The 23407-nt window shown below is 39.6% G+C and overlaps 1 protein-coding gene across 20 annotated transcripts in view; it reads left to right on the plus strand.

The window, feature by feature from the left end:
- Window positions 1-23407, plus strand: part of HERC1 (HECT and RLD domain containing E3 ubiquitin protein ligase family member 1) — a 232895-nt gene that overhangs the window by 197106 nt on the left and 12382 nt on the right. For 19 of the 20 annotated variants that reach the window (XM_061431034.1, XM_061431032.1, XM_061431035.1 and 16 more), the window contains 15 exons: window positions 206-405; window positions 808-913; window positions 2712-2858; window positions 3206-3307; window positions 4372-4545; window positions 5789-6082; window positions 11123-11188; window positions 11363-11488; window positions 12312-12450; window positions 14014-14195; window positions 14904-15059; window positions 15779-15901; window positions 19701-19803; window positions 21338-21507; window positions 22907-23045. In XM_061431034.1, the coding sequence (XP_061287018.1) occupies window positions 206-405; window positions 808-913; window positions 2712-2858; window positions 3206-3307; window positions 4372-4545; window positions 5789-6082; window positions 11123-11188; window positions 11363-11488; window positions 12312-12450; window positions 14014-14195; window positions 14904-15059; window positions 15779-15901; window positions 19701-19803; window positions 21338-21507; window positions 22907-23045 (2227 nt within the window). Of the gene's footprint in view, window positions 1-205; window positions 406-807; window positions 914-2711; window positions 2859-3205; window positions 3308-4371; window positions 4546-5788; window positions 6083-11122; window positions 11189-11362; window positions 11489-12311; window positions 12451-14013; window positions 14196-14903; window positions 15060-15778; window positions 15902-17213; window positions 17320-19700; window positions 19804-21337; window positions 21508-22906; window positions 23046-23407 lie in introns of those variants that run through there. The other variant, XM_061431050.1, reaches the window with a different exon arrangement.

Consider the following 23407-nt stretch of genomic DNA (forward strand, 5'->3'; position numbering starts at 1 on the left):
AAGAAGACTGGAGTGGGTTGCCATTTCCTTCTCCAGGGGATCTTCCCAACCCAGGGATCGAATATGGGACTCCCTCATTACAGGCAGATGCTTTACCATCTGAGCCACCAGGGAAGCTATAGAAGTATAGGTCATAAATTACTAAGTTTTAAGTGTTTGTAAAGTAAGCATTACTATGATATTTTTCTCCCTCTACCATTTTAAGGATACTCTTACTAGTATGAAGTGGGACCCAACAGGTCATATTCTTATGACATGTGCCAAAGAAGAAAATGTGAAACTCTGGGGACCAATTTCAGGGTGCTGGCGCTGTCTACATTCACTCTGCCATCCATCTATTGTAAATGGCATTGCTTGGTGCAGCCTTCCAGGAAAAGGATCCAAGTTGCATTTACTGATGGCCACGTATGTTATAAATTTGTGTGTGTGTGTGTCTTAATCTTTATATTAGTGTAGCCTGTTACTTGCATTTTAAGTGTGGCTTCTCAAGAATTTTAAACTGTTTATTACCAGTTATTCTTAAAATATATAATACCATAAGATTACTGTAGAGAAATAAAAAACAGTTTTCCAATGTGAAGCTTTGGCTATGCAATCCAAAGATATGCCATCTCCTTTATCCCATGTAATATTGGTAAAAACATGGGTCCTACTTGTATTTCTTGTGAAATTATAGCATACCTACCACAAATAAATTTTTTAAATATATTGTAGTAGTTCTATCAGGTCTTAATTGATTGCTGTTTGAAAATATTTTTACTTCTATATATTGACATGTTTTGGTTTTATGTGATCAAATTTTTCAAGTGGCTGTCAGAGTGGCTTAGTATGTGTTTGGCGTATTCCCCAAGATACCACACAGACCAGTGTGACTAGTTCAGAAGGATGGTGGGACCAGGAATCAAGTTGCCAGGTAAGTGTTCTAGTGTTTTTTCAAGACTTTATTTGAAACCTTAGATAGTATATGTTATCAAGTAGTCCTCCTACTTGGTATCTCAAATGTCAAGAATATTTAGGGAAATGTGAATAATTGTCATACTTTGTATGCTTTTTGAATTAGCTTTATTTATTTTTTTTGTAAGTCAGAGATACCATAATTACTTGTTAAGGGGAGATACTCAGTAAATATCAAGTGTTGATCATTTATGGTATATAATTGACACTACCAGTAGGTGAGTCCCAAGTTAAAGGTTTTTGGTACAGTGAAGTAGGAACACCACAGGAGCACTCCTATCCAAAGTATCTTCTACTGAAACCAGAATTCCATCTATAGAACCATTCCTTTACATTAAACAGAGGTTAAAAATTAGAGTAGACAGGAAATTTCCTGGTGGCCCAGTGGTTAGGACTTGGCACTTTCACTGCTGTAGCCCCAGGATCAGTCCATGGTCAGGGAACTAAGATGCCAAAATGCATGATGTGGCCGAAAATGAAAATTACAGTAGATGCTCACAGAGCAATCTGGGTAAATAACGTAAATTCACAAAGCTGGGAATTGGAAGGTATGGAGAAGGTAAAACACTCCCCACCACACACACTCTCTATCTCGGAGAATGTAAAATACTCCACACACACACACACCCCCACCCACCCCAGGAGTGCATATGCTTCATACATACATACATGCACACACCCAGGGGTGCACAGCTTCATATAAAGGGCATAACTGCCACAAGCTGATTGCCACCCTCTAGAAATGAGATCCTATTGTTACCGGATTGTCTAGTTTTTTTGATAGAAACCAAAAATTCAGTGTTTTAAGTAAAATTTCCCAATACTAAACATTGGCATCTGACTCGAAAATTCCTTAAAACCCTGGGTGGCCAGTTGAATTATATCCCTGAGTTTCCAGTTTGCAGCTTCTGTTGCTTTCTTGTTTATGATACAAATACTCCTAGAGGAAATACATTATGTCGTTTTTGGGTAAATGAGTATATCTGGTATTATACTGTCTAATAACTAAAAGGAAAAGGGAGCTTGAAGACAGAAAGAAGTGAGGAGAGTGGATAGCTCACTACTAGGAAGAAAATACCACAGGAGCAGAGGTAAGAGCACTTGAGATAAATCTGATTTGCCCTCTCTGCTAAAAAGTAGCCCTTTGGACAGGCCTTAGCTATCTCATTGCTAAAACCTGCAGAGCAAACATGAGATTAAGTTGACATTAAATACCATGTGACAGACAGAACCATAACAGAAAAAGGAACCTGTTGTATGGCACCAGCATGTGCAATTCACAAATGTTAGAGGCAAAAAATGAAAATTACATAAAGCGAAATTTTAAAATTAAAACACTCATTAAAAAGTAGAAGTGGACTTCCCTGGTGGTCCAGTGGTTAAGACTGCACTTCGATTGCAGGGGATGGGGCTTGATCCTTGGTCAGGGAACTAAGATCCCACGTGTTTGTGGCAGTGCCCCCCTGCCCCCGCAAAAGGTAAAAGTTAGAATTTTTCCTATTTCTGAGGGATAATTGAAACAAATGTAGTCTGTTTGAAGAGTAGGGAACTAGATTACAAGTACAAAAACAGAAAAAAGATGCAATAGCATCAGTGAAGGAGAACCAGGTTTGTATCTTATTATTTTCCGTCAGGCTGACCCTTATGAGAAAGTTGTCCTTCCCTCTTCCCAACTTTATACTGAAATATAAAATTTCCAAGAATGAATTATAAATTGTTTTAATTTCAATGTTTGTTAAAAATAAAATCAATTGCAGGATGGATATAGGAAATCAGTTGGAGCCAAGTGTGTTTATCAGTTGCGAGGACACATCACCCCTGTACGGACCGTTGCCTTTAGTTCTGATGGGTTGGCCCTGGTGTCTGGTGGATTAGGTGGCCTTATGAACATTTGGTCTTTAAGGGTAAGAGTATAGATGTTATTTTCATCTTCAGAAATGTTTTTATATTAATTTACATGCATTAAAAGTTAACCCAACCAATCTTAGGAGTATTTTGTGTAATAATATCTTGAATATTGAAGAAACCCTTTTCAGAATTCTCTGCCCTTTAATTTTTCTTAGTGATGTATTTTTAAAGTTCTTCTAAAAAGGTCCTAGAGAATTGGATAGTAATATGCAGTTTGACATTGCCGAATTTAACTAAATGTAGGTTTTAGAATAAGTTTTTGTGAATGTGAAGTATACGTTTAAAATGTAAGTAATGGCTAACCAGTTAAGGAGTGTGTATTGATCAATACATTTCATTTTAGGATGGCTCTGTCTTGCAAACTGTTGTGATTGGCTCTGGAGCTATTCAGACCACAGTATGGATTCCAGATGTTGGGGTGGCTGCTTGCTCAAATAGATCAAAGGTAATTTTATAATTAAATCAAATCATAAGTTGTTAACCTCTAAGGTATCTTTGAAATCGTAGTCCAAGGATCCCACTTTAAGAGGAGAAAACTGATATCCAGAGGGATTATTACTTGCCCAAGATAATGCAACTATCTAGTGGCAGAAGGAAAACTAGAACCTAGTACTCTTCTATACACTGTACTTTGGGGAAAATGCTTAATTATTGAATGACTTTCCACTGGAAGTTATAAAGAGAACTTTTTACTTTCTGCCATGATTTTTGAAATAGGACTAAATTATCTTAAAATAATTTTCCCTAAAAAGAAGGACCACCCATAAACCTTTCACTCAAGTATTCAGAATAGATCTTGGCTTTCAAATTTAATGTTCTAGTAAAAAATACTAGCCCTCTTCTGTGAAATAATTTTGTGATGACATTATCTCTTACAGTCCATGGGGTTGCAAAGAGTCGGACATGACTAAGTGACTTCACTTTCACTTCATATCTTACAATATTGCTTTTCATACCCCTAATGAGTAGTGCCAATATCCTGCTTTGGTTTACATTTTATGTGGTTAAGTAATATTAAAATAGAGCTATAAACCTGCATGAACAGTCCTACTAGATGTAAAATATAGAATCGGACCATAGATAGTAGTGGCCTGCATAGAATAAACCATAGAGCCATAGGGCAGTGCTGCTTCTCCTGTAGATGTGTGTCAGTCAGCAGAGTACTGCTTCCTCTAGTATCCCTTTGATCATGTCAGACTGTTGAAATATCCTGGATGATTTTCCTATAAGTCCTATGAAATAGCAAATAATTAATGTCTCTTTAAGAAGAATCAGCTAATTCAAGGTAGTTCACAAATTTTATAGTTATTTCTTATTCACTTTTTTTTACCTTAGACAAAATTTAGGATGTTTTGAAGTTCCTAGGCATTAAAAGTATAGCATAAAATGTCTAAAAGGCAAAAGTATTTAATGCAGTTATTGGAAGGAATTTCTCATATATAAATGGTGGTGGAATTGCCTCTCTTTTATTTAAACAAATATCATGTGGCATGGTTTCTTTTTCATCAGGATGTTTTGGTCGTGAATTGTACAGCAGAATGGACTGCTGCCAATCATGTTTTAGCAACCTGTAGGACAGCACTGAAACAACAAGGTATTCTGGGATTAAACATGGCTCCCTGCATGAGAGCATTTCTGGAGCGGCTACCCATGATGCTTCAGGAGCAGTATGCATATGAAAAGGTAACTGATTTACAGTCACTCTTGCAGATATACAGATGACTGGTGCTTTGGAATTTGAACTGTAGCTTTGAATTTATCCCTTAAAAGTATGAGATCTGAGTAAAATAAGTGGGGCTATTTGGGCAGAAGCAAATGAAAAAAAGTCGTGCCTAAAATTGTTCAGTAATCCTAAACCTGCTTTTACTTTATTTTAGTGGGAGTAAAATTTTTAAATAACCCTCAGATTTGTATAGTGCTTCTGTCATTCTTTTTCAGATTATTTGTTCATTCAAAACCTCTTTAAACCCCCTGTACTTCAGAGTACATCATCTTCCCTTTTCTAACCCAAATATCTATTTCTGTGTGGCTTTGCTATCCCAAAGTTGGGAGGTGGAGTGGATATGGGCATCAGAGTAAATATCCTGTCCACTTATCAGGTGAATATTTGTGGAAAGTTTAATGGAAGAGCTAAGGTTGAACTAAATAAGTAGGGTCATTAAATACTAGAATGGGAAATATGGAGTTTGGACTTTGTGCCCAGGTCATGATCCTGTGTAACCTGTCTTCCAGCCCTCAGTAGTCACAGCATGCTGCTCTGAAGCAAAGTTCTTTGGGGTTTTTTCCTTTTTGTTTGTTTGTTTGTGGCTGTGCTACACTGATCAGCTGTTACCATACCCAGTTAATTTCAATGAGGTTTGCCCAGGTTTTCTTTTCTGAATCACTCAGTCACTCACAAAGTTGCTCTAGTACATCTAGGGAGGACAGTGGAAGAAGTCTGTCTTTGGTGGCTACCAGGGTTCTTTTGGTAAAGGAGGAATGTGAGAGGGTGCAGGTCTCCATGGTTCAATTTTCTGCCCTTTTTTTGCTATTGTGAACTAACAACAAAAAACTGTAAAACTGTAATGAAAATATGCTGAATGCAGTGTAGTGTCTTGGATTGACTCTTGGAGCAGAAAAGGAACATAGTGGGAAGCACCATGAAGTTTTGTGGTTTAGTTATTATTGTAACCAATGTTAATTTCTTAGTTTTCATTAATGTACCATGGTTATATAAGATGTTAACATTAGAGGTGATTGGGGTTTTATAGGAATTCTCTGCACTAATCTCTATAACTCTCTATGTGCCTAAAATTATTTCAAAGTAAAAAGCTTAAAAAAGAACCAGTAAAGTTACAATATGACTACAGGCTTTCAGAATGCAGTAGGCTAATTTATAATATTTGGCAGAGGCCCTTCAGCATCGTATCCCTGCCTTTTCTTTTAGCCTCATGTGGTTTGTGGAGACCAGCTTGTTCACAGCCCCTATATGCAGTGTCTGGCTTCCCTTGCTGTGGGACTTCATCTGGATCAGCTGCTGTGTAATCCGCCAGTGCCCCCACACCACCAGCACTGCCTCCCTGACCCTGCATCCTGGAATCCAAATGAGTGGGCCTGGTTAGAGTGCTTTTCCACCACCATAAAAGCTGCTGAAGCCCTGACAAATGGAGCACAGTTTCCAGAATCTTTTACTGTTCCAGATCTAGAGCCTGTTCCAGAGGATGAACTTGTACTCCTAATGGTAAGTGTCGTATGAGCTACTACTATATGTAACTGAGATTGTGTTATATGGATGTTTAACAAATAGCAGACAAACAATAAGTATTTGCTGGCTTGAATAGAGCAAGAAGCACACCCTTAGATAAACTCAAAATATTTTGCTTTCAGATAGTCACATTCAGTCTGATAAAAGGTTTCTATGGTGACAGGGATTGATTATGAGAATTGTGGAGCTTGTATAAACTTGCTAGTTTTCAAAAACATCATCCCATATTTTCTCATTTTCTTGTTCTTAGGTACCTTGTTAGTATACATATATATTTGTAAATATATTTTAGCATCTTTTCCTGGCCATCTTTTTAGATTTATTCCATATATAGATTCTAAATTATTTAGCACTTCAAACATGTTTAATAGAATCTGAGAAGGCATTTTAGTTGTCATTTCTTTGTGATTGTATTTGAGAGTGTCTAGACACTAAACTGTGATAGAGATAAAATGCCTGGGTAGATAGTGCAGGCCAGCAGTTGATCTAACAACCCCCTTACCTAATTAAGATTTATATAAACAAACATTTGAATATATTAATATATATACAATGTAAAACATTGTATTGTTCATATATTCAAATATATATTCACATATTTGAATATATTCATTTATTGAATATTTGTGGATAAATAAACTTACCAATTCATTTATTAAATATATTCATATATTCAAAAATATGTGAATTGAAGAAAATGAGCAAACTCCGGGAGATGGTAAAGGACAAGGAAGCCTGGCGTGCTGCAGTCCTTGGGGTCGCAAAGAGTAGGACACGACTAAGTCACTAAACATGGAGAAGGAAATGGCAACCCACTCCAGTGTTCTTGCCTGGAGAATCCCAGGGACGGCAGAGCCTGGTGGGCTGCTGTCTCTGGGGTCGCACAGAGTCGGACACAACTGAAGCGACTTAGCAGCAGCAGCAGCAGCAAGTGACTAAACAACAAGAACAATCTAAATATAGATTATTTTAGTCAGGAAGTATTCTCCTGAGCTCATTTCTCTCAAGTATGTCATATGTAGATGAGGAAACTGAAGCCTAGAAAGATGAAGTGACTTGCCCACAACTGTTCGAGTTCACAGGGGTGATGGCTCCTGCAAATGACCTTGTACCTGTGGGTGCTCAGAAGTGATTAGCTTTGAATCTCCAATATGTTAGTGATAGTTGATGGTAAAGGATTTTATCAGCTCAGTGCAGTTCAATCACTCAGTCATATCCGACTCTTTATGACCCCATGATACGCAGCACGCCAGGCCTCCCTGTCCATCACCAACTCCCGGAGTATACCCAAACTCATACCATCAAGTCAGTGATGCCATCCAACCATCTCATCCTCTTGTTGTCCCCTTCTCCTCCTGCCCTCAGTCTTTACCCCATCAGGGTCTTTTCCAATGAGTTAGCTCTTTGCATCAGGTGGCCAAAGTATTGGAGTTTCAGCTTCAACATCAGTCCTTCCAATGAACACCCAGGACTGACCTCCTTTAGGAAGGACTGGTTGGATCTTCTTGCAGTCCAAGGGACTCTCAAGAGTCTTCTCAAGAGTCCTCTCTCAAGACTCTCAAAGAGTCTTCTTTGAACTTCTCCACAGTTCAAAAGCATCAGTTCTTCAGTGCTCAGCTTTCTTTATAGTCCAACTCTCACATCCATACATGACTACTGGAAAAACCATAGCCTTGACTAAACGGATCTTTGTTGACAAAGTAATGTCTCTGCTTTTTAATATGCTGTCTAGGTTGGTCATAACTTTTCTTCCAAGGAGTAAGCATCTTTTAATTTCATGGCTGCAGTCACTATCTGCAGTGATTTTGGAGCCCCCCCAAAATAAAGTCAGCACTGTTTCCACTGTTTCCCCATCTATTTGCCATGAACTGATAGGAATGGATGCCATGATCTTAGTTTTCTAAATGTTTAAGCCAACTTTTTCACTCTCTTCTTTCACTTTCATCAAGAGGCTCTTTAGTTCTTCTTCAGTTCAGTTCAGTTCAGTCGCTTAGTCGTGTCCAACTCTTTGAGACCCCATGAACCACAGCACGCCAGGTTTCCCTGTCCATCACCAACTCCCGGAGTCCACCCAAACCCATGTCCATTGAGTTGGTGACGCCGTCCAGCCATCTCATCCTCTGTAGTCCCCTTCTCCTCCTACCCTCAATCTTTCCCAGCGTCAGGGTCTTTTCCAATGAGTCAGCTCTTGGCATTAAGTGGCCAAAGTATTGGAGTTTCAGTTTCAACATCAGTCCTTCCAATGAACATCCAGGACTGATCTCCTTTAGGATGGACTGGTTGGATCTCCTTGCAGTCCAAGGGACTCTCAAGAGTCTTCTCCAACACCACAGTTCCAAAGCATCAATTCTTCGGCTCTCAGCTTTCTTTATAGTCCAACTCTCACATCCATACATGACCACAGGAAAAACCATAGCCTTGACTAGACAGACCTTTGTTGGCAAAGTAATGTCTCTGCTTTTTAATAAGCTATCTAGGTTGGTCATAACTTTCCTTCCAAGAAGTAAGCATCTTTTAGTCTCATGGCTGCAGTCACCATCTTCAGTGATTTTGGAGCCCAGAAAAATAAAGCCAGCCACTGTTTCCACTGTTTCCCCATCTATTTGCCATGAAGTGATGGGTCTGGATGCCATGATCTTAATTTTCTGAATGTTGAGCTTTAAGCCAACTTTTTCACTCCCCACTTTGACTTTCATCAAGAGGCTCTTTAGTTCTTCTTCATTTTCTGCCATAAGGGTGGTGTCATCTGCATATCTGACGTTACTGATATTTCTCCCGGCAATCTTGATTCCAGCTTGTGCTTCCTCCAGCCCAGCGTTTCTCATGTATAAGTTAAATAAGCAGGGTGACTTTATACAGCCTTGACGTACTCCTTTTCCTATTTGGAACCAGTCTGTTGTTCCATGTCCAGTTCTAACTGTTGCTTCCTGACCTGCATACAGATTTCTCAGGAGGCAGATCAGGTGGTCTGGTATTCCCATGTCTTTAAGAATTTTCCACAATTTATTGTGATCCATACAGTCAAAGGCTTTGGCATAGTCAGTAAAGCAGAAACAGATTTTTTTCTGGAACTCTTGCTTTTTCGATAATCCAGCAGATGTTGGCAATTTGATCTCTGGTTCCTCTGCCTTTTCTAAAACCAGCTTGAACATCTGGAGGTTCACAGCTCACATATTTCTGAAGCCTGGCTTGGAGAATTTTGAGCATTACTTTACTAGCGTGTGAGATGAGTGCAATTGTGTGGTAGTTTGAGCATTCCTTGGCATTGCCTCTCTTTGCAATTGAAATGAAAACTGACCATTTCCAGTCCAGTGACCACTGCTGAGTTTTCCAAATTTGCTGACATATTGGGTGCAGGACTTTCACAGCATCATCTTTTAGGATTTGAAATAGCTCAACTGGAATTCCATCACCTCCACTAGCTTTGTTGGTAGTGATACTTCCTAAGGCCCACTTGACTTCACATTCCAGGATGTCTGGCTCTAGGTCAGTGATCACACCATCGTGATTATCTGGGTCATGAAGATCTTTTTTGTACAATTCTGTGTATTCTTGCCACCTCTTCTTCATATCTTCTGCTTTTGTTAGGTCCATACCATTTTTGTCCTTTATTGAGCCCATCTTTGCATGAAATGTTCCCTTGGTATCTCTAATTTTCTTGAAGAGATCTCTAGTCTTTCCCATTCTGTTGTTTTCCTCTATTTCCTTGCATTGATCGCTGAGGAATGCTTTCTTATCTCTCCTTGCTATTCCTTGGAACTCTGCATTCAAATGGGTATATCTTTCCTTTTCTACTTTGCTTTCACTTCTCTTCTTTTCACAGCTATTTGTAAGGCCTCCCCAGACCCATTTTGCTTTTTTGCATTTCTTTTTCTTGGGGCTGGTCTTGATGCCTGTCTCCGATACAGTGTCACTAACCTCCGTCCATAGTTTATCAGGCACTCTTGTCTATCAGATCTAGGCCCTTAAATCTATTTCTCACTTCCACTGTATAATCATAAGGGATTTGATTAGGTCATACCTGAATGGTCTAGTGGTTTTCCCCACTTTCTTCAATTTAAGTCTGAATTTGGCAATAAGGAGTTCATAATCTGAGCCACAGTCAGCTCCTGGTCTTGTTTTTGCTGACTGTGTAGAGCTTCTCCATCTTTGGCTGCAAAGAATATAATCATTCTGATTTTGGTGTTGGCCATCTGGTGATGTCCGTGTGTAGAGTCTTCTCTTGTGTTGTTGGAAGAGGGTGTTTGCTATGACCCGTACATTCTCTTGGCAAAACTCTATTAATCTTTGTCCTGCTTCATTCTGTACTCCAAGGCCAAATTTGCCTGTTACTCCACGTATCTCTTGACTTCCTACTTTTGCATTCCAGTTCCCTATAATGAAAAGGACATCTTTTTTGGGTGTTAGTTCTAAAAGGTCTTATAGGTCTTCATAGAACCCTTCAACTTCAGCTTCTTCAGCGTTACTGGTTGGGGCATAGACTTGGATTACCGTGATATTGAATGGTTTGCCTTGGAAACGAACAGAGATCATTCTGTCATTTTTGAGATTGTATCCAAGTACTGCATTTGAGACTCTTTTGTTGACTGTGATGGCTACTCCATTTCTTCTAAGGGATTCCTACCTACAGTAGTAGATATAATGGTCATCTGAGTTAAATTCACCCATTCCAGTCCATTTTAGGGAAGTATTAACAATGCGTAAAAATCAAGTTTGTTATGATTGTAAAACTCCTCTTAATTTCTCATAATATTACCAAGTTCTTTTTTTTTTTTTTTTTAAGAAGACTTAGTTAAGAACAGATGAATCTTTTGCAAAAAATTTTCTCAAAAAATGTCCTGGGAAAAAGGAGGGCTGCATTTTGGTCTTCTTTCTGCTTGTAACTGACCATGTGATCTTGGGCTTCTCTTTTTCTTTAAAAAAAATATTTATTTGATCATTTTTAAGACTTCTTTAAAAAAAAAAAGATAATTATTGATTAGCAAAGTTGATCCTGATGTTTGCCCTGTCTTGCAGGATAATAGTAAATGGATCAATGGCATGGATGAACAAATTATGTCTTGGGCAACTTCCAGACCTGAGGTCAGTAAAGAGGACAATAACTTTATGGCGGTTCTTAGTAAATCTTCTGGTTCTAAATGTTTATGTGTTTATACCCTGGTGTCCCCCATAGAGGCTTCTACACACTTAGTAACCAGTAGATGCTTGTTTGAATGAATTAACGAATCAGATTTTGATTTGTTTGTGGTTTTCTAGGACTGGCACCTGGGAGGTAAATGTGATGTCTACTTGTGGGGTGCTGGGAGGCACGGACAGCTGGCAGAAGCTGGAAGAAATGTGATGGTACCTGCAGCAGCTCCCTCATTCTCACAGGCCCAACAGGTAACTAGGAGGGTAAAGAATTGGAGAACTGACAGTTCTGATTCCCTTGGGTTCAGTAGCTTACTTTAGGATAGTTTGTCCACTGCATAATCTATTGTGAGGAATCCAACAAAGTCATGATATAAAGCTTCTAAATAAAAGTTTTGTAGAGTTTTTATCAGACTTAAGTTTTGTTAATATTCCCAAATTTTTCTTGTTTTCAAGTATAATTAACATCATGAATCTTTAAGCCTGCCCAGTACATATTTATAGATGTTAAGATATTGCTAATTATCAATTCTCTCTTTGGGGTCATAAGCTTGCTGGGATCTTTAGCCAGATTTCATTGATACCCATCCCCTCTTCTAATAATTGTGGTACTAAATCTCCAAACTCTTCTTAAGGCTCCTGCTTTCACTTCCGTTCTTCTCTACCTCAGTAAGCCCCAAGATGCACTACTCTTTCTTGCAGATATCCCCTCCAGTGTCTGTTTCTTGGTGACTTCCAGCCAGTCTTTACTATTTTCCCATCACTGTTTCCTTTTTCTTCTTTTTATCTATTTTCTTCTTAAACTCTGCACAATTGACTGAAAGCTCTGTAAATAACATGTTTTAAACTGTCTTAAATCATCAAATGAGCCTCATACATCTTCTAGTTAAGTAAGCAGTTTTATAATAATCAAGGGCTTATAGGAATCCCATAGTTATGTCAACTCTTCTGCTTTAGTGAAAGGATGAAAGAACTGATAAAGGTATCCTGGGTATACATGGAATCATTTTAAATGTTTGCATGTTAAAGCTATGTAATAGAAGATAATGTATTTAATTTTGTGTTTTGATACTAGGTCATATGCGGTCAAAATTGTACCTTTGTCATCCAGGCCAATGGCACAGTGTTGGCTTGTGGGGAAGGAAGTTATGGCAGATTAGGACAAGGAAATTCAGATGACCTTCATGTGCTGACAGTCATTTCAGCCTTACAAGGTAAAATTATCCTCAGTTAAAAGCAGATCAGAAACTATGGCTTGTTTGTAGGAATGTTTGCTTATTACATTGCAACTCACCCAAACCTTTGCTAAATAAAGTCATGTAGGGTTTTCACTTATATTTATGTTCTTGTTTAGGCATGTACAACCTTAATTTACCATATTTTAAGTTGTATTATAAGTTGTCATAGCATTGCTAGAATTCAGTGATATAAATTGCTGTGCTAATACTCACTGAAGATTGTAAACAGATTCTTTAAAATTGCAAAATTGTAATTTGGTAACTATTACTGGCAGTAGTAGGGCTTCCCAGGTGGCTCAGTGGTAAAGAATCCACCTGCCAGTGCAGGAGATACAGGAGACATGGGTTCCATACCTGAGTCGGGAACATCCCCTGAAGGAAGAGATCACAACCCACTCCAGTATTCTTGCCTGGAAAATTCTATGGATAGAAGAGCCTGGCGGGCTACACCCATGGGGTTGCAAAGAGTTGGATATGACTGAGCAACTGAGCACACATGCAATAGTAGCAGTAATCAGGCATGTGCTTCATTAACATTAAACATTAATTTACATAGAAATGTGCATATGTACTAAAATCTTTTAAAGGGCATCTCCAACAGAGTTCTCTGTGACTTGGAGAAAGAATATCTCTAGAAAAAGCACTGCAGGGGGCCTCTGGCTTATTTCTTAAGTTAACTTTTACTGACTCTAAAGTCAATAGACAAAATTGAGTTTTTGAAGTAAAAGCATTTAAGTAACATAAGATCATAATGAATTATTGAATAGCTCTAAGTTCTCTTCCTTCAGATCTAAGTGTGAAGAGCACAACATTGGGGACGGGAGGGCTTGGTTCCTGTTCAGTTCTATTACATCCTGCCTCTGTTGCCTTGTATCAGCTACTAGACCTCTTTGTGATTCAGTTTCCCTAGTTGTATAAGTGGTGATGATAATATCTGCCTCATAGGCTCTGTGTGAAAAGAGAAAATGAACAATCCATGTAAAGCACTTATAGGAGTGACTAGAACATAGTCCTTAGTGACTGGAATTGCTCCTATCACCCTTCTGTTCCTTGTCATCATTTTATGTTGCTGCTGCTGCTGCTGCTAAGTCGCTTCAGTCATATCTGACTCTGTGCGACCCCATAGATGGCACCCCACCAGGCTCCGCCGTCCCTGGGATTCTCCAGGCAAGAAGACTGGAGTGGGTTGCCATTTCCTTCTCCAATGCATGAAAGTGAAAAGTGAAAGTGAAGTTGCTCAGTTGTGTCCGACTCTCAGCGACCCCATGGACTACAGCCTACCAGGCTCTTCCGTCCATGGGATTTTCCAGGCAAGAGTACTGGAGTGGGGTGCCATTGCCTTCTCCTCGTTTTATGTTACTGCTCCCAAATTTCTAGGTTATGGCTACAATTTAGATTTAAAATTAAAGATATTCTTTTTTATTTCTCTAGTACTATTGTGGTATTTTTTTTATTCTATGAAACTACTTTGTAGCAGCTTCAACAAAGAGGGAACTTTTACCACCCAGTGACTCTTGTTGCATTTCTGCTCTGTTGCAGGCTTTGTGGTGACCCAGCTGGTGACTTCCTGTGGTTCTGATGGGCACTCAATGGCCCTGACTGAAAGTGGTGAGGTCTTTAGCTGGGGAGATGGTGATTATGGCAAACTCGGCCATGGGAACAGCGACAGGCAGCGACGGCCCAGGCAGATCGAGGCCTTACAGGGAGAAGAAGTGGTGCAGGTCAGGCAGGATATGGAGAAGTTTATCTTTGAATGTAAACATACTGGGTTTAGTTCTCAAGATTGGGTAATGAAAAAACAGTAGTAAAAACATATTACCCCATCATAAAAGATCCAGTGTTTTTGGTGGTTCACAGTCATTTTTGAGTGTCTCAGGGGTTTAAATCGGTTTTGGTATTAGAATGGACTGTTTTTCCTCTACCAACTGGTTGACCTAGGCCAGGGTGCTTCAGGTCTTTGTAAAAGGTGAGGTTTAACTCCTGTCCCACAGTTCTTGATCTACTGATAAATGGAAAGCTTTGCTTTCAACCTGTCATTATTATTACAAAGGTTGAGTTTGTATACTTTTTTCTGGAAAATCAATTAGCGATCTAAAATAGTGTTGTCAAATTGCATAGTACCTTAGAGTTTACAAAAAATTTCCCCATTCATTAACTCATATAGTCTAGGTCATCTCTGCAGCTGAAGAGCAGCAACAGTTCTTCCAAGGTGTGCTGTTTATCTTGGTCTTTCTGAAGATGATGAGTAGATCAGACTTGCAGGAGCAAGAGGGCCACTTGGGTGGATAGGACATACTGGTCTTGAAGATCCTGAGTTGCCAGTGAAGTTTATTTTAAAGATTATTACTGTATTAAAAACCCAAATGACTGATTTCTTTCTTAGTATACCCTCTTATTAACATTTTTGTTCTTGTTGGTTCTATTTGTAGATGTCTTGTGGCTTCAAACACTCAGCAGTGGTAACATCAGATGGCAAACTGTTTACCTTTGGGAATGGTGACTATGGTCGTCTGGGTCTGGGAAACACCTCTAACAAAAAACTTCCAGAGAGAGTGACTGCACTGGAGGGATATCAGATTGGACAGGCAAGGAATAAGTCAATAATATGTTCTATCTGATCATAGTTTCTTGTTTCCTCTGTGTGCACTTGGATACTATCCTTTCAGGAAGATTAGAACCACCAGTTGTACTTATCCTGATGTACATTTTGTTTGGCCTAATTGGTAATTGGTTAACAAATGAAAGTCATAATTCAGGATGTGAATATTTCACACTCCTATTCATAATACAACTTGATATGAAACCTTTAAATAATATAGTAACTCCTGTTCGGTATCCTGGAAGTAGATGGCGGAATTGCAGCATATTGGTAGCTGCTGCTCTTAAGTAATAATTGTCCATGACCTATACATGTTGAGATTCTCTCTTAATGAAAAGAGGAGATAAAATGTTATTTTCTACTATCTTTTATCTTTTATTATTCCTTAGACTGTCTCTGGTGTGAATGAGTATTTTTTAATCATATGTACTTTTTTCCTGTCTTGTGTACTGTCTAATTCAGAGTTAGCCATAGATATTTGAAAGCTTTTTCTTTGAAGAAAAGAAGGTTGTCTTTTGTTTGTGAATGATAAGAATATTTTCTTCATGACATATTTGGTTAACATATGTAAAACCCTGAAACCAATACAAATCTTCTGAAAAAAGAGCCAACATTTTCACTGAAGTGAATAAAAAGGGTCCCAGAAATGGGTATGTATTTTAGGTATTGTGATTTGCCTTACTGAGCACCCTCTTCTTTCTCCAGGTGGCTTGTGGCTTAAACCACACATTGGCGGTGTCAGCAGATGGCTCCATGGTGTGGGCTTTTGGAGATGGGGACTATGGAAAACTAGGTTTAGGAAATTCCACTGCAAAATCTTCACCTCAGGTCAGTATTGTCTTTAATCTAGGGATGCAGACACCATGGTTTTCTTCTATGTCAGTACCTCTTTTTAGTTGGAAGTAATTTACTTCTAACATTTTTGATAGTTCATAATGAAATATAGAAGCTTCCTTTGCTTATTCTTAAATTTCCATCATTCTAGACCTTATTTTCGGAGAAGGCAATGGCACCCCACTCCAGTACTCTTGCCTGGAAAATCCCATGGATGGAGGAGCCTGGTAGGCTGCAGTCCATGGGGTCACACAGAGTCGGACACAACTGAAGCAACTTAGCAGCAGCAGCAGACCTTATTTTAAATAAGTCATTAATTACTAAACTGGATATAAAAATTCTGCAAGGACAAATATCTGTCTTTGTCATGGACTGAATAGTGTAGAACTACCTCCCATATAGAGAAGAAATAAGTATAAATATATTCCCAGGATATCTTATGAAGGGAAATGTGAACAATCTTTTGTAACTCTGCTTGTGGCTGCCATTTCAGCTTGTTATTACCACTGAATTATACAGGTGTGTGCCTTTTTAAAAGTAATAGGAAAGCCCAGTGCATAAACAATAATTTAGAGTCTTTGTTCACCTTATAGAAGGTTTCTTTGCTCTTCAGAACTCTTGTACATTCTTTTTATGTGGATTTTTCTAATATGTTTAACAAACAGCGTGATTTACAAGTATTCAATTTACATTCAACTCCAGATTTCACTCTCATATATAGTCTGTGACATCTTGATAGCTGGATTGGTAAATACTCAGCAGTAGGTACAGAAGGGAAGGACTGCCTCTCTGAAGAACATATAAAGCAGTTACTGTTACCTCTGAAAGCAGAAAAAAATCTGACTGGGAGCAGCCTGTGGCTTTACCTGGTTTTTTAGTGTTCTTTAAACAGCTATAGTACTTGAATGCAGTCTCAAAAACGACAGAATGATCTCTGTTCGTTTCCAAGGCAAACCATTCAATATCACAGTAATCCAAGTCTGTGCCCCAACCAGTAATGCTGAAGAAGCTGAAGTTGAACGGTTCTATGAAGACCTACAAGACCTTTTAGAACTAACACCCAAAAAAGATGTCCTTTTCATTATAGGGAACTGGGATGCAAAAGTAGGAAGTCAAGAAACACCTGGAGTAACAGGCAAATTTGGCCTTGGAATACGGAATGAAGCAGGGCAAAGACTACTAGAGTTTTGCCAAGAAAATGCACTGGTCATAACAAACACCCTCTTCCAACAACACAAGAGAAGACTCTATACATGGACATCACCAGATGGTCAACACCGAAATCAGATTGATTATGTCTTTGCAGCCAAAGTTGGAGAAGCTCTATACAGTCAGCAAAAACAAGACCAGGAGCTGACTGTGGCTCAGACCATGAACTCCTTATTGCCAAATTCAGACTTAAATTGAAGAAAGTGGGGAAAACCACTAGACCATTCAGGTATGACCTAAATCAAATCCCTTATGATTATACAGTGGAAGTGAGAAATAGATTTAAGGGCCTAGATCTGATAGATAGAGTGCCTGATGAACTATGGAATGAGGTTCATGACATTGTATAGGAGACAGGGATCAAGACCATCCCCATAGAAAAGATGCAAAAAAGCAAAATGGCTGTCTGGGGAGGCCTTACAAATAGCTGTGAAAAGAAGAGAAACGAAAAGCAAAGGAGAAAAGGAAAGATATAAACATCTGAATGCAGAGTTCCAAAGAAAAGCAAGAAGAGATAAGAAAGCATTCTTCAGCGATCAATGCAAAGAAATAGAGGGAAACAACAGAATGGGAAAGACTAGGGATCTCTTCAAGAAAATCAGAGATACCAAAGGAACATTTCATGCAAAGATGGGCTCAATAAAGGACAGAAATGGTATGGACCTAACAGAAGCAGAAGATATTAAGAAGAGATGGCAAGAATACACAGAAGAACTGTATAAAAAAGATCTTCACGACCCAGATAATCATGATGGTGTGATCACTGACCTAGAGCCAGACATCCTGGAATGTGAAGCCAAGTGGGCCTTAGAAAGCATCACTACAAACAAAGCTAGTGGAGGTGATGGAATTCCAGTTGACCTATTCCAAATCCTAAAAGATGATGCTGTGAAAGTGCTGCACTCAATATGCCAGCAAATTTGGGAAACTCAGCAGTGGCCACAGGACTGGAAAAGTTCAGTTTTCATTCCAATCCCAAAGAAAGGCAATGCCAAAGAATGCTCAAAGTACTGCACAATTGCACTCATCTCACACGCTAGTAAAGTAATGCTCAAAATTCTCCAAGCCAGGCCTCAGCACTATGTGAACCATGAATTTCCTGATGTTCAAGCTGGTTTTAGAAAAGGCAGAGGAACCAGAAATCAAATTGCCAACATCTGCTGGATCATGGAAAAAGCAAGAGTGTTCCAGAAAAATATCTATTTCTGCTTTATTGACTATGCCAAAGCCTTTGACTGTATGGATCACAATAAACTGGAAAATTCTGAAAGAGATGGGAATACCAGAACACCTGATCTGCCTCTTGAGAAATTTGTATGCAGGTCAGGAAGCAACAGTTAGAACTGGACATGGAACAACAGACTGGTTCCAAATAGGAAAAGGAGTTCGTCAAGGCTGTATATTGTCACCCTGTTTATTTAACTTATATGCAGAGTACATCATGAGAAACGCTGGACTGGAAGAAGCACAAGCTGGAATCAAGATTGCCGGGAGAAATATCAATAACCTCAGATACGTAGATGACACCACCCTTAAGGCAGAAAGTGAAGAGGAACTCAAAAGCCTCTTGATGAAAGTGAAAGAGGAGAGTGAAAAAGTTGGCTTAAAGCTCAACATTCAGAAAACGAAGATCATGGCATCCGGTCCCATCACTTCATGGGAAATAGATGGGGAAACAGTGGAAACAGTGTCAGACTTTATTTTTCTGGGCTCCAAAATCACTGCAGATGGTGACTGCAGCCATGAAAAAAAGATGCTTAGTCCTTGGAAGGAAAGTTATGACCAACCTAGATAGCATATTCAAAAGCAGAGACATTACTTGGCCAACAAAGGTTTGTCTAGTCAAGGCTATGGTTTTTCCTGTGGTCATGTATGGATGTGAGAGTTGGACTGTGAAGAAGGCTGAGCGCCGAAGAATTGATGCTTTTGAACTGTGGTGTTGGAGAAGGCTCTCTTGAGAGTCCCTTGGACTGCAAGGAGATCCAACCAGTCCATTCCGAAGGAGATCAGCCCTGGGATCTTTGGAAGGAATGATGCTAAAGCTGAAACTCCAGTACTTTGGCCACCTCATGCGAAGAGTTGACTCATTGGAAAAGACTCTGATGCTGGGAGGGATTGGGGGCGGGAGGAGAAGGGGCCGACAGAGGATGAGATGGCTGGATGGCATCACTAACTCGATGGACTTGAGTCTCAGTGAGCTCCGGGAGTTTTTGATGGACAGGGAGGCCTGGTGTGCTGCGATTCATGGGGTCGCAAAGAGTCGGACACGACTGAGCGACTGATCTAATCTGAAATAGCTATAGAGTTCTCTTTGGTTTCTCTTGTGCAGAGCAGTGTTTCCACTTCACATGGGGTGCTGGAGGATTTTAGTCAAACATCCTGTACCCCCTATAGAACTCACCCAAATTCAGGTAGTCTGCAGAGCAGTATGAGAAAATAACATTTAGGAGTGTGGATTTGACTGGAAATAGGTGGGTGAGTATTAATATTTTTCTGGAAGATAGTCCTTGAGTTTATACATACCAGTAGGCAAATTTGAGTGTTTTTCTTTTTAAAGTATGTCCCTTACCCTTTTACTTTGCAGAAAGTTGATGTCCTTTGTGGAATTGGAATAAAAAAGGTTGCTTGTGGAACTCAGTTTTCTGTTGCATTAACCAAAGATGGTCATGTGTATACCTTTGGTCAAGGTAAGGCATTTTCCAGGCATTAATTATATTGCTTATTTTGTGCACACATGTATTACAGAAATATGTGCCCTCCAGCTAGATAGAAAATGCTTAAATTGAGTCACTTCTCATTCTGGTTGATGAGTGACTGTCATTCCCCAGCTACTTTTCACCTCCTCTTACATGATGTTTGCTGTTAGGACAAACTCTCCTCCTCATTGATCACCCCCCCCTTCCAGAGCCTTCATTCTTGCTAGAAGAATTCCTGCCAAAGCCTTCCCTTCCTCATCTCTGCTGCCTTTTTACCTTGCTGCCACAAAGACTGCCTTGACCACCAGAGCTCCTCTGGATCCTGCCTCACTTCCCAGCCCTTGCAGGGACTGGGGGGCTCAGGTCTTAGGAATTCACAGGATTCAGGATTCAAATCTTAAGTAAATCCAAATCCAGCCATCCATATCCCTGGAAACCTGTTCACTTTTGTAAGTCAACTTCCTGGCAAGTTGTAGTGACTGAAGGGTGTTTGAGGCAGTTGTGAAGAAGAGGAAGGAATAAGCTGTGATTGAAGTTTCTAGTCTTGGAAGAATGTTGACACCACTGACAGGACAAGGGGTTGGTTTTGGGGAAAGAGACAAGGAGCTTAGTTTTAGTCATATTGAATTTGGGCCATGTACTCTAGGCTACATGTATGGAGAAGTCTGGCAAGTTACTGAGGATTTAGGTCTGAAACTCCAGAGAGATTGCTTATAGAGATGTTGGTTTGCCTAATGGATAATATTGTAGTTAAAGCCATATAAATTGGCTCTAAGAAACCCAGGGAGAGAACATGGGATAGAAGAGTAAGAGGATAAAACTCTGGAATGTGAGTAAAGGGCATGTAAGCACAGGAAGAGGACTCAGGAGAGTTGGCTTTGAAAGGAGTGGAGAGAGAGAGAGGTAGCCAGTGAGCCAGGACAGTGCAGTGTCTGAGGGGCAGGAGGAGCTGAGGCCACATTATCAGAAGGTAAAGTAGAGCTCTGTGGGCTGCAGTAGGCAGTTAGGTGCTATTCATGGCTTTTGAGAGTAGTTTCAGTGCAGTGATGAGAATGGAAGTTAGGCTACAGAAGGTGGCCAAGCCAAACAGCATGTGAAACAACAGGAACTAGCCTGCACTTTGTAGAGTTTGGCAGCAAAGATAAGGCGAGAAGTTGGCTTTGAGAACAAGAAAGGTTGCATGATGTGTTTTCTTAGGCTGCAAGAACTCTAGAGCCTTTGTAACTTTTGTGCAAGTCCTCTCAAGTATGAGGATGCTAGAGGTAACCTCTTCGTTTGAAGTAAGCTAATCATTTTAGATTTAATTTCATTTATTTTTATGAATAAGGAGATTGTGACATTTTGCAAAGAAGCAGTTTTAAACTTTATCCACTCAGAATCCAGTATACCTTACCAGAAAACCCTTTTTTGCCCCAGTGAGATATATATGTCATTGCCATACCACCATAGACATTAAATGACTCATTAGAAATTAGAAAAGGACTATGGTGTACCATCCATAAATGTCCTTTTGCTATTTTTTCAGATCGCTTGATAGGCTTGCCAGAAGGGCGTGCTCGCAATCACAATCGACCACAGCAAATCCCTGTCCTGGCTGGAGTGGTCATCGAAGATGTGGCTGTTGGAGCTGAACACACACTTGCATTGGCATCAACTGGAGATGTGTATGCCTGGGGGAGCAATTCAGAAGGTCAGGTAAATATTTACTTCACTGCTGTTCTCTCATGTCTAGAAATCTGACAGAATTGTTCATTTGGCAAAGATATAAGCTAGAAACTCAGAATATCTACACAAGGCCTCAAGCACATCATCGTGCTCTACAACAGATTATTTGGAGTCCAGTTGTGCGTATCTCTCTGTTGCTTGTGCCCTAGTAAATGTATCATTGTTTAAAGAGAAATATGGCAATACAAATGTAGTTAAGGGGATTAACTCAATATATGTGTGTGTGTACACACTGAGAAGCGCCTGGCACATAGTAAATGGCCAGGTATTTGTATTTATAAGTATTTGCTACTATCATCAATAATCGTCATCATTTTCACTACAGTAATAAGAGAGATTACGTACTGGAAGCATCAGTTGATCTGAAAAAATGGAAAGAATAAAACAACAATACTTTTATATTTTATGATATGACAGTGTACAAAGTATATTTGTTCAGGAGGTCTTGTCACTCCCATTATGCAGAGCAATAAACCGAGCCTGTAAGAGATTGACAAAAGATTCAAGAGGTTGATGTGTTCAGCCTATCCTGTGTGTGGAGTTGGGATGTACTTTGGTGGAGGAGGTCTGAGATTCCTCCTACTACAGTGGCTTTCAGCTCCACATGCAGAACCACATCTCCGTCCTCTGTAAATCTGCTTTACTTACGGCTGTCTCTAGAACCAGCAGCCCTCAAGTTCAAGGTCCAGTATTATTCATAGTAGCCTCCTTTTGGCTCTGTGGTCTCCTCATCATTATATTAACAGGTGGGGAAGCTGGTCATCACTCTGGTTGCACATTGTCTTAATGAGAAGAGAGTTGATGTGGGGACACCTTTGGAAGGTCCCTGGTGGACCTTGACATTATCCTGCCTGATGATGTTGAGGTGCTCAGCCACCAAAACACTGGGTATCCTAGTCAGGCCCGAAGAACAGAGATCTGGAGATGAGAATTTTATTCTGTGTGTATTTTTATAATTGTTTATTTACTGTTACACAGGCAATCTATGTTAAAAATCAAGTAATCAGTGTGTTTTAAGTAAAAACTCTAGGGATCATTCTGTTATATATATATATATATATATTTTTTTTTTTTAACTTTCCAAGAATTTATTTCCTGTCTAGAGGTGGAAAAGATGTTTTCAGTCATTGAGACTCCTTTGCTAGAGTTGGAACGGCCTTGTTGCAGGTTAATTTATAGGAGACAGTAATGAGCTATGAGGATCATTCTGATAGAGAAAATCAAATTAACTTCATTATTTTCATATTGTTGCTTGATACAGATAATAACTTATTTATGTCTGCTACCATCCAAGACAAAATTTTATCGTCTTGGCTTTCTGTCTTCCTCTTTCTAATTGAATATCTGAGTATTTGTAATTTATTCCCAGCTTGGCTTAGGTCATACCAACCACGTTCGAGAACCAACCCTGGTAACAGTTCTGCAAGGGAAAAATGTTCGGCAGATCTCAGCTGGCCGCTGCCACAGTGCTGCATGGACAGCGCCGCCTGTCCCGCCAAGAGCACCAGGTGAGGGAGGAAATAGCTGTGCTCCAGCAACCTCTCTTTCACCCCAGCTGCACTGTCTGCTTGCCAGCTTCACACTGCATCCAGGCACCATTCTGAAGCCATCAGACCTTCCCCCACACAACCAAAGCACTCTTTGTGCTACAGCACTGCAGATACTTTCAAAGTAGGCAATTCTCCTACAGACTTCATTACATAGCAGTGCCTCTCTGCTCCCCAAAAGAAGAAAACATATTACTTAGACAAGCAAATTTATAATTTTAGAACAGCAATGAAGTATTTTTTGTATGTAAAAGTGATGAATTATAGCTTTCTAAGGCATGCTGTTAATAAAGATGAAAAGCCCTGAGACCACTTGTCGAATT

Source organism: Bos javanicus, chromosome 10, assembly GCF_032452875.1.
Source record: "Bos javanicus breed banteng chromosome 10, ARS-OSU_banteng_1.0, whole genome shotgun sequence".
NCBI lineage: Eukaryota > Metazoa > Chordata > Mammalia > Artiodactyla > Bovidae > Bos > Bos javanicus.